General features: G+C 36.7%; 1 protein-coding gene across 17 annotated transcripts in view; it reads left to right on the forward strand.

The window, feature by feature from the left end:
• Nucleotides 1-12,105, forward strand: part of RBFOX2 (RNA binding fox-1 homolog 2) — a 270,397-nt gene that overhangs the window by 164,638 nt on the left and 93,654 nt on the right. For 2 of the 17 annotated variants that reach the window (XM_045552985.1, XM_045552989.1), the window contains exon 1: nucleotides 10,789-11,067. The exons of 13 other annotated variants lie outside the window; for them this stretch is intronic. In XM_045552985.1, coding sequence (XP_045408941.1) covers nucleotides 11,041-11,067 — 27 coding nt within the window. In that variant the 5' untranslated portion in view covers nucleotides 10,789-11,040. Of the gene's footprint in view, nucleotides 1-10,788; nucleotides 11,068-12,105 lie in introns of those variants that run through there. 2 more of the 17 variants (XM_045552988.1, XM_045552986.1) reach the window with 2 other exon arrangements.

The raw sequence follows: 12,105 nt of genomic DNA on the forward strand, positions 1-12,105 counted from the left end.
AAACTCCTGGCCACAGGTGATCCTCCTGCCTTGGCCTCCCCAAATTCTAGAATTACAAGCTCGAACCACCACACCCAGCCTGGTTTTTAAATATGTATTATTTTTTATTGTTGTACAGGATTGTTATGCATGTATGTATGTATGTATGTATGTATGTATGTTTCTGAATATTTTCTGTCTGCAGTTGGTTGAATCTGCTAAAGTAAAACCTGTGGATAAGGAAAGTCACCCATATATTACAGGCCCTTAAGTTATGGCAAATTAGATCTGAAATGTTGTGAGGCTCTGATAATTTCTGTTAAGAATTGACAAAACAGAAGTTCATAGTTTTAATGGTGGGAAAGTGAGACTATAGAAATGTTCATTAAGAGTAACTTTTAAAAAATGTTATTGCATGTATGAGAAGTTGCTTACAATATTTAGTTTTGTGCTGTAGCATTGTTTTGCTTTTTGACTTTACCTATGTCCTTATCTGTTTCTCCCATAAGCTGTAAAGTCATAGACGACAGAACTGTGTCTGTTCATTTCTCTGGTGGCACAATACCATGTATGTAATAGATGTTCAGTAAATTTTTTTTAATTATACTGAATTGATTGATTCTTGTCCTTCATGTGTAATACACATAGAATCAGTACCAGTAATTTGAAGATAACCTAGTACAGTGGTCCTCCTAATCAGGTAGAACTGATTTAAGGTAAATGTTTAACCAAGAGGACTATGCTTAGATGTACTAAGGCCATTTTGACTCTTAAAAAACAATTTCTTGTGAATAATCCTAAAATAAATTGCAATAACCGTAAAAGGAGAAAAAAATGCACTGGGGGCTTTGGGAGAGCCCAGTTATACATAAATTCTCACAGATGTCCTTACAGTTGCATTTAATCCTCACAGTTTAATTTTACAAAAGCATGTTACAATATTACTATTACGGGCTCTGCAAGATTAGGGAGGTCATAGCCCCTGAAACTAATTTAGAATTATTTATCATTTTGAACTTCTGAATGCTCAACCCAAATAGAGGATTTTTAAAGAGCAATAGTTTTAAATGGTATATCTTTTAATGACCATTTATTTTCACTTTCTGCTCACTCTGTGTCGTTTTTTTCTAAGAATTACTTAGCAGTTTTCTGATTTTAGATGGGCCTTATAGGTTCTGAAAGCCAACTCTTTGACCTGCTGTGTTTTGTCAGACTAACCTGACACCTGTCCAAATTTGTTCCTGCTTTTAATATCTGTTATAGAAATATGTGTGCACATGTGTGTTTGTACATAATAGTAGGCTGGGTATAACAGCCTCCTAAAAGGGGAAAAGCAACTGGCTTTTCTGAAAAGACCTTTCCACCCCCACCTTTTTGCAGGCAGCCAGAGTTAATCCTTCCAAGTTTGACTGGAACAGCTGAGAGAGTGTAGCCTGCATATCTGGAGGCCTCCAGTGGACTCATGTTGCCTCACAGTTGGGGCCACCTTCCTCTTTTCTAGTGCTGATCCTGCCAGCTGTCCTAGCTTCTGTTAAAGCACAGTGAAGGGAGGTGTTAAATGATTTAAAAAAAAAAAAAAAAACAGTGTCATGAAAGGGATCCCTTTACTGCATGTATCAGTGTGACTTTTTTCTCCCATTCCTTTCCATGGCATAAGGGTTTTATCCTGTTAATCCCAACACCTGTCTTTGCCGGAGACAGTGAGAAGGGTGTGAGTGTGTGTGTGTGTGTGTGTGTGTGCGTGCGCGCGTGCGTGTCTGTGTGTGTGTGTACATGCGCACGCGCGGGTTCATGCTCCCACCCAAAAAGGAATAGAGAAATAATACCCGTCCATCTGCCTTTCCATGTCCTGGATTGGGAGTGTTCTCTCTGACGCACTTGAAGCCTGGAACATATATATTATTTTGGCTGCTGGATATATTATACTTCCTACTGTTTGTGTGCCGCTTTAAGGAACCGGTGTTCCCTTCCCTGGCTGTCGTTTTCTACCTCTTGAGTTTCTGGTGGAGTTGTCAGTTTAAAATCAATAGTAACAGCAAATCTCTAGTGTACTTTTCATTGTATAACTAATAACTCAGTTGGAGCTTTTTGCTTTTCCTGAACATCTCTTCTGCATATCGTTGAACTCTATTGGGGTGGAAGCTTAGTCTGAACCAAGCTCCGACTTCATCAGCTGAGCCAGCATACCAAATCTGCGTAGACTGGAAGTCAGCCAAGCATTTTTTTTTTTTTATGCTACCTAGTTCCTTTGGATAGGACAGCCAGATCAAACAAGGCAAAAATTAGATACTTTTTGTATTGTTCTAATCTGAAGATTTTTTTCCCCTTTGCTATGTATGGTGTATATTGTATGGATTATCAATATCCTATTGTCCAGGTAAGCTTTTGTCCAGGGTTATAACTTGTTTTCCAGGTATTATTTGATTGATATGAAGGTTTATGGTGGAATGAAATGTCTACAGGCTTTCTGTCTTTTGACTTGGTGCCATTTAGGGTATAGATTTCCCAAGTTTTTTTTCTAATTTGCTGTAGCAGGAAGTTTGTATTTTGTAGTATTAGCAGACAGACAGGGATGATTGGCTTACAGCTCTAGAAGTGCTGAAACTTAGATCCTCGCACGTGTGTTTGTGTATGTTTTAAACAGGGTGGGTTGGGCAATATAAAGGTAACATAACAAAACCATCATATTATAATAAACTTTAGGCTGTGTTTTGCACAGATGAGAGATGCACATGGCAGTTGCCAAATGTTGTTGCTATATTTTTCAGAAAGGTAATGTGTAGTAAAGGGCATCTCTCTTCTTGCTGGGACTGTGTTCAGTTTAACATTTTAGACTATTTTGTGATGGGTTAGTAGCATCTTATTTATTGACTTACTGAAATCTAGAGTCAGAAAATATTAGGACATTGTCAGCATATTTCTGAATATTTATTTGCCTTTAAATTAGTAGCAATATAGTAAATTAAGAGTCCTGGATTCTGGTTCCAGTGTTAAGCATGTCCATGTTCATGCTGAAATAACTTCATTTTTCTTGGCTTCAGTTTTCTTGTCTATAAAATGAAGGAGTTGGACCAGATGATCTCTCATGTGTCATGATTCTTTGAAATATTAATTGATTGTGTTGAAAACCTAGAATAGGAAAATAGAAACAGTACAATTAATTCTGAATTGTAGGTACTACTCGGTCTATCAGTTTGTTTTAGTTTATTTGTGTTTTCATTACCCTTAATTATTTTTTTAATTTCAAATAGTCATTTCACTAATAATTACCACCTAACTTGCAGGTTAGACATGAATGCATAGGGTTAAAAGAAATGGTGAACTAACTAGTACATCTTATTAGGAATTTGGAGCCTAAAGGCTAAACCAGGCTATTTTGAATTGGGCCTGTTCGGTAAGCTCCCCAGAGTAAACTCACAACTTTCATTAAAGTCTAAAGCTACCAGTAATAGAATCATCTGGGAAGGGATATGGTTATGTTTCTCTTTAACTATATATTCTAATACATTGGTCTATATTATATGTTTTAACTATATAACTTTCTATTATTTTGGATTATTCAAATTAAGAGTATTTATATTTACCATAATGAGGTTGTTTTGATATATTTGTTGATTTCACTTATCTGTGAACTATTTCTCAACTGACATAATAGATTGGTCTGTGTAACAGTTTAAGGCTGAAAGTGTCATGAGACTAGATTAGAACCAAATCTTCTTACAAGTAAATATTGATGTGCTTTTGATGAGAAACATCTGTGAACAGTAAATTTCTGAGACCCAACCAGCAAAGTATGGGACTTGTAATAAATGTAACATAAGGAAAATTGTCTGAGGAAAAAGTTGAATAAGTAAAAATGTTTCCCAAGAGAATTGAGGTATTGGAGATATATGAAAAAATAATTATAAAATGTAAATAAATTTTTGAGGTAGAAAATTGACCCCTCTTCAAATTGTAGAGGGGATTAAAGATTTCCTGTTCAGAAATTATGACATGGTTTGATAAAGTATTTTTCAGTGAAATTTTATTCATTCATAAGATGAATTTGCCACCCTCAATTTTTTTGGTCATTAAGATTTAGTACTGATGAATGTAGTACTCAGTATTTGAAACTACACTTTCCTGGCTTTGCTCCCTTTATTTAGTAGGTTTATTCTGTCTGAAATTAAGGTGGCTTAGAAATGGAGGTAATGGGATGTTAAAATTTAAAGGTGTATTCTCCATTCTACCACATCAGCAAATTAATGGGATTGAAAAAACAATTTTAAATTGAAGGATCTCAAACTATTTTACAATTTTATTTATTAATTCTTTAAGTTAACAATTTTCTTTCAATGCATTTATAAATGAGTACTAGATGGTTATTTGCTACCCAAACTCTTAACTATGGTTATAAAATGTTCTTTTTGGGTTCTGTTATATTCTTATGTTTAATTAAATCAAAGCTCCTCATTATATAATACTTGCAGTTGTATACTAATGCATTATGCAGTTGGAAATTATTGAGGGTATGATTGAATAGTATTTTTTTAATTAAAGTTTTTATGCCTATTTTTTAATTAACACATTGACTACCACACTAGAAAAAAATTTTTTTTTCCTTGGGGCCATCGTGTTTTATTATGAAAATAGAATAAAAACTTCGGAAACAAAACAATCCTCTTTAATTTAATGAAAAATTTGTTATTTTTTATTGTTTTCTGTGCATGAGTTATATGCAACTTGAAAAATAGTTCTCATGGCTCCCAAGGTGAAGAGACGTGTGAGTTACATATGCTTCACGGGGCCCTGGGCTCAAAACTAGTGTGAGTTAAATACAACTCACATGGCAGTTAATGTGTTAAGTATTTCTAGATTTGCCAGTTTAGAGATAATGAAACAAAAGTGTGTTCTTTTCAACAGAAGGTAGTATTAGGTACTTGACCTGTCATTGCTCTTCTTGTTAATAAAATCATGCCTATTATAAGAGTGTGCAGTTGGTTATAACTTTTATAGAACCTGGTCTAGGCCAAATTAGGTTAAAATATAGGCAGAGTAAATAGATAGGGGCTTGCTAGATATGATTTAAGGGACAGTGAATATAGTTCCCCTACCTAGAATGATCTATTTAAGAAACTGTTTCTGAAACTATTCCTATAGAACTCTTTTTGGATTAAACATTTACTGCCTCTGACTGGGTGGTTAAAATATAACTATTGCAAGTTAGAGATATTTCCTATAGTCACTTTTACTTAGGCACTTTTACTTAACCTGTCACCCAAGTGGCGAATGAGGCAGTTGGAGGAAGAGGAAGCAGGGTCTTAAATTTTTTGAGGTATAGCTAAGTGTCTTGCTTGAGGGTTTAGGACAGCCAAGGACAATTTAAGGATATTAGGCATCTGGAAGATTGAGAGGCAGAAAGTTATCTATCTAAAAGGTACTTTTGATACCAAGATATGTTTGGGTCTGTAAAATGTTTGTGGGCAGATGACCTTCATGTAGGACAATATATATTTCATTCTTTAATTTCTCATTGTGAATTAGTTTATTGTGTACCATTTTTTTTGAGTACCTAATGTGTGCCAGATATGATGCCAGGGACAGGGATAAAATGGTAAACAAGACAGCAAAGTCTCCAGTAATTTAATAATAGAGGTACAGAATATTTTAGTGTTGCAGAAACAGCGCACTTCAGTTTTCACAGGGTAATCATGTGTATTATTTTCTTGATAATCCGGTTATTGATAAATTTGTTTACATCTTGCCACTTTTAATGTTTGTGTGAGAACCTTTTCCTTAACCCCTTACAGAGTACAGAGAATGTATACATAAGTTCAGTTGTAGATATGACTGTAGTTGTTGTATAGGGTTTGAGATGTCTTACTCTTGATAGAGTAAGTTACCCAAAGCCAGATATTAATTTATGAATTAATATTTTCTAATTTCTCTGGCCTCACCAATGTCTCAGTTTATGTTATTTGTGGTTTTGTTCTAAAGGTTTGATTTTGGGGGACAAGAAATAAATATGAGGATTATTTGTTTGTTATAAGTATATAAGGTCTAAAGCAGTTGATTTCAAATTTCACTCTCACCTTTTTTTCTAGATTAGGTTCTATATAAGTGAACCCTGCCTAAACTAGAGTAAAGACGCTAGGGAAATAATAGAGTTAGCTATAATTTGGCTTCATCTATGTTAAAGGGAATGTTGGGGTAAAGGATATTAGAGTGTTATTGTGTTAGAGATGCTTCTGGAAAGGTATTTAATCTCTATTAGGTGTAAATTGTTATTTACACTTAGCTAGGGTTATTGTGTGGGGGAGTGCTGTGAAGAGCTTTTATACTAACAAGTTTTTATTATTGCAGGAAATGCTCTCTCTTTAAAGTTGCTTTTCACTTGGGTGTCAGAGGCAGCCTGGGAAAGTAGGAGCAAGCCCTGCTTTCTCTTCAGGGATTCTTGGATCTGCTTTTATAGCATTGCTGGTACGTGGGTGGAAGGTAGGGAAGTTGAGTCACATCTAGGTAAAATTGAGAAGAGCAAGGACCTAAAGTTATGAGGTTTTTTTTTTTTTTTAAATGAGTGGGTATTATTTTGTCTAGAATCTGACTTATTCTGATAAAGTTGAAAATAAAGCCTTTCTCCCACTCTTTTTGTACATCTTCCTTTCAGCTTTAGATTTCTAAAAGATATTGAAGTAAATTTACAAATTTGAAGATATTTCCAGATATGCTCTTAGAAGAAGGAATGCTTTTATAATATTTTGGTCACCACATAGATACTCTTCATTCTTATGAACTCATGTATGGATAAATAAATGACTAGAGATAGGAATAGATGCATTATTACTTGTTATCAACATTTATTCATTTACTGTGCATTCAGGCACTGGGTTGAGAACTGGGGATATGGTATGAACCATCATTTCTACCCTCAGATTTCTCATAGTCTAGTCATAGTTATGCAGAATAATAACTTCAACAGTTATATACCATGGGTTAGAAACTAAGGTAAAGTATACACTCAGGTAAGGGGTACCTAACCCACATGTGGGAGCACATAGGGTCAGGAAAGGCTTTCTAGAGTAGGAAATCCCTGAAGTAAGCCTCGAAGGATGAATTAGCCAGATATAAGGCCATATTCAAGGGAGTAAGAATAGAAACATGGCATTCAGGAGTGATGTGTGGGCTGGAAATAGAAATGTGGGGGTCATTAGGGTAAATGGGTGGTAATTGAAGTGATAGGATGAGTTAGAACACCTAGAGCAAGTGTGTTCAGCAGTATTAACTTCTTTCAGGATTGGACTCTTGAGAATCTGGTAAATACTATGGATCCTCTCTGCATGGAAATGCACATAAGAAAAATTTCCACTGGAGTGCCTATGTGAGGAACTATGTACCATGGGTTAAAAACCTCTGGTGTGGGCTGGATGCAGTGGCTTGCTCCTGTAATCCCAGCACTTTGGGAGGCCAACGTTGGAGGATCACTTGAGGTCAGGAGTTCAAGACCAGTGTGGGCAATGTAGTGAGACCCTGTCTCTACAAAAAAAACAGAAAAGAAAAGAAAAGAAAAGAAAAATTAGCCAAATGTGGTGGCGTGCACCAGTAGTCCCAGCTACTTGGGAGGCTGAGGCAGGAGAATTGCTTGAGCCCATGAGTTTAAGACTACAGTGGGCTATGATCAGTCCACCACACTCCAGCCTGGGTGACAGATGGAGATCCTATCTCCAAAAAAAAGAAAAAAAAGAACCTGTGGTATGCAATAAAAATAGATCTGAGGATGGCACCTCAAGCAATAAAAACACTCAGAGTATGATGGGAAAGGGGGTAAACAGGGAAAGAGGAAAATCAGGAAAGGTATCATTTGAATTAAGAGTGAGAGTTTCCCAAAGGAGGTAATGCCAAATGCTAGAAATAAGTCAAAGAAGATATAAAATGTCCGTTGAATTTGACCATCATCTGGAGGTTTTTGGTGACTTAAATAAGATAAATTTCAATTGAGTAGTATGGGAGAAAGGAAGCTGGAGTTCTGGAGATTGTATAAAACATTGAGGAAATAAGGAATTGATTGAGATGATCAGAAGTGTCCCTTTCCTTCATTTGTTTATTTAATAAATATTTCTTGAATGCCTACCATGTCCCAGACACTTTGCTGGAAGCTCATGATTGGTCCATGCAGGTGGTCCTGGCCTCCTCCCTTAGCTGAGATTCTCATTGTGCCTGTTCCCCTTCCCAGCCTCCCAGCTCCTGCCCATCCCTCTCCTCCAGGGGAAATGCCCTGAAATGAGTCTCTCCTTGGTACATTACTTTTCACATTCAGCCACCAGGGGACTCCAGTTTTGCTGGGTCAGACTCAGACTGTTCAATTGCTCTTCTTTCTCTTGGGCACCAGGGAGCAAATTGTCCTCTATAGTGCCAGACTTTAAAGTCAGGGACACACTTCAGAATATCATTGTTCTAGTCCAATGCTCACTATGATCCTGTTGTTCAGCGAGTTTATAAAAATCATTTTAATATTTTTTATTTTTAGTTTGTACCAACTCTTTCTTTTGGTAATGAATTTTTAAGCCTATTATTTGCAGTATAAAATATTGGTGCTAAATGTAGAAAAGCAGCATGAATCCTGGCCTGAGGAAACCTTTATCTTATTTGCATGTGAGGATCCCTCATTTGCCTTTTTATTAAAAAAAAAAAAATCTCCTCTTAGGGCCTTGCCTTCTCTTTCTATGATGTATAGAGGCTGCAGTCACACCTAAGCCAAGATGTGTGGGGGGCCTGGGGGGAGTAGGGGAGTCTATCGTCTTGGTGGTGGGGGCTTTTGGGCAAGAATAATATAATGACCCAGTGGATCAGAGAATGGTATACAGTAATTCTCAGGTTTATTTCATATATTAGAACTGAAAACACAACTATCCCATTAATATGATTTAGATTTTTTTTCCCAAAAGTACACTGGGTTGCTCTTGCTTCTAGTGAAATTCACCTACCTAGCCTTTTTCTGCTTACTCACTTTGTCTTTAAAAAGATTTGACTGTATTTTATCTCTTCCTGATTGACTTTTCAGTTGCAAATTCGTATATGTTCTATATAGATCATTTCCAAAAGTATTAAATAAGAACAGGCTTAGTACTGATCTATTCCTTTTCTCATAATTTTTTTCTAATATTTGGAGATCTTTTTTTTCATATTTCTTTATATATTATGGATTATACCAAAAGTATATATATACTTATAAAACACACAGAATATAGCCTGACATATTGTATGTACTCAATAAATAGCTATGATTGTGCTGTTTCTTTAGGTTCCACAGACGGTTTTGTAGTTCCTGTGTTCTTTTCAGCATTGTTAAAATGATTATTAATTTAGGGGCAAGTGTGATGATGTTGCTTTGACAATGTGCCAACCAACAGTTATTATACAGCACATTTTAAAGATTCTTGTTCTATATGTTGCCAAACAATCTTCATGTAGACAGCAAAAACCTATGTATTCTCAGAGTGATTTGGGATTTTGAATTTTGATTTCTTTAGGTATTTATTTTAAAAATGAGAAGCTTATGGTGTTAGCCTTGGGCTTGTAAAAAATTTTTAGAAAATAAATGGGAAGCTTAATTTTTTAACTAATCTCTTTGACCTTTGGGTAGTCCATTAAGTATTAAAATATAGCTTATCTAAAATATGTAATAAATCCTTCATAATGGGTTCGTATTTATTAGAGTGCTAAAAATTAGAAAATCATAATTTTTATGAGACAAATGATAAAAATCATAAACCCTTCAAATGTTCACATTTTTATTTGAATATTTAATAATATAGGGAATTTATGAAATTTATATTTAGAGGTTACAGACTTTCCCAAGGTAACTAATAAAGGGAAGAATTAGAAAAGGACTTCTAGACTGAACCACATTTTTGATGCTTTTTTCATTACATCCTTTTAATAAGAGAACTTTAATGTAACTCTTAGGTTCAGTAAACATTTTCCTAAACCTTCCATATTTATACCTCTATAGTAACAGTTACTATTTACAGTAATGACACAGATGTACAGTGTATATATATGAAAGGATTCTTTTTTCAATAGAGGCTGAAACACAGAAGGCTGGGGAGCAAAAAGAGTGAATTCTCAGTTAACCAGGGTTTTTAATGAAACAGGAAGCCTTAAGCAGTCAAATTTGTGTACACTTTAAGTTTCTTAAAGGGTCATATTTGTAGACAACTTTTTCAGAATCCCTAGGTTTTTTTATAGTAGAAAAAATAATCACTTAAGTTATCTCCCTCCTCTCTTTTAGTCCTTTGCCCTCATTAGGCTGGTGTGGTCTTCCAGGACAAGCAAGTTCTTACATGTTTCTGTTCTTTGAAAAACCTTCCAGTCAGTGGTCATTCAACAGCTTTTCACTTCTTCATAGCTTTCATTAAGTCCACTACATCTATAAACTGTATATCAGTGAAAATTTAAAAAAAAAATTTTGTTTCATTTCTTATTTATTACCAGATATTCATGGCTGGAATCTCTTAAATCTGTATTAACTATAGTAAGCTGCTGTGAATGCTTTCAGTGCTGTATAGTTAATGCCACCATCACATCCTTAAAACCCTTTCCTCCCCCTTCACATTCTCTCCCTCTCTCTCTCTCTCTCGCACACACACACACACACACACACACACACACACGCACACGCAGGCACGCGCGCGCGCAAAGTGCACACTGAATTGCCATTCTCCAGCAGGCCTGCTTCTGGAGTTGGGAGATGTCAGCCTGCTGGGAGGGGTAGGGGGAGGAGGAAGAGGTGGGGCTCTACTCTGATTAATTACCTTAGGCATTCAGGGGTGGGGCTTCCTTCAGCCATCTGCCTGAGATATGGGAGGGAGCTGGAGAAAGGAGGAGGGGGAGAGACTGCCAGAGAGGAAGAGAAAAGAAAGGAAGAAACATTAGAAAGAAAAAGGAAGGAAACTGGTATAAAGGGAGATCAATTACCCACCCTTAAATAGCTAGATTGGGGGGGAGGGGGGTGGAAAAGAAAGCTGTGGAGGTGTGCCCCAGCACCGCTGTTTTGAAGGGTTTATCTTCTACTCTGTTTGGTTTATGGAGAAAAAGAAAATGGTAACTCAGGTAAGATTTGTGCTTCCCCGGTCTGTTTCTTTTGTCGTCTCTGCGATCTAAAGAAAGGTTTGGGGGTGGGGTAAAGTAAGCAGAGTTTTAATTATTATTGTCGTCTTAGAAAAGGCCAGATTTATTGTTATCAGCTGAAAAGTGTTGGTCTGTGTCTGTCCAGTCCGTTTATGTGTGTGTTATGTATCTGTATCCTTTTTCCCCCCTCCCTCAGCTCCATAGCAGATTCCTGTTTCCTGTACTGTGCAGCTGTAGCTCAGGAAAGACCCTGTGGGGATTTGTCTACCTCTTTGTCTTGGTTCTGAGAAGAGGGAGGGAAAGACTGCAGAGGTAGGAAGAGATTCTTATAGACTGCCAAAAAGAGGGGAGAGGGATTGACTTCCTTTTAGAATTGCAGAAGAATTTGTGTTATAGGGAGTCTGATTCCCGATTCACTTTGGTTTCTCAGAACTGGCTATGGAATTGCAGTTTTGCTGCCTTCGCTCTAAATGGCTTATTAAAAATGAAGGTTAGAAAAGAATGTTTAATTTTCATGGCTTTGCTACTGTCAAAGAAGATTTTCAGTAGGAACCTTAGGAGTATCCAGGTGTAACAGAGGCAGGTAGAGCCTTTCCTGACAGGAGAACAAATCTGAATGTATAAATGACAATCACACAGGCTTTAAAAGACATTTGAAGGAGAGGGAGTAGGAAATGGATGATATCTCTTCTCCCTCTCCTCTCTCCCCTCTCCATCTCTCTTTCTCCCGCGCTCCCTCCCTTTTCCTCTCTCTCTCTCCCCCTCTCCCTCTCCTCCTACCCCCCTTTCCTCCCTTTCCTCTCTGTCTCTGCCTTTTTCTCCCTGCCTCTCTTTGGTTATGTCTGGCAATATCTAATCTGCATTTTAGCAAGTCATCCTTGACAAATGGAAAGGTGAATTCTCTTCCACAGTTCTCCCTAGTGGGGCAATTTTTCTTGTTGGCACCCTTCTGTATGTCCTTCTACCCTTTTTTCTTTATGTGTGTAGGTTGAAAAGGAATAACGAAACTGTGATTTGTCA

The sequence above is a fragment of the Lemur catta genome, chromosome 6, assembly GCF_020740605.2.
Source record: "Lemur catta isolate mLemCat1 chromosome 6, mLemCat1.pri, whole genome shotgun sequence".
NCBI classification, from domain to species: domain Eukaryota; kingdom Metazoa; phylum Chordata; class Mammalia; order Primates; family Lemuridae; genus Lemur; species Lemur catta.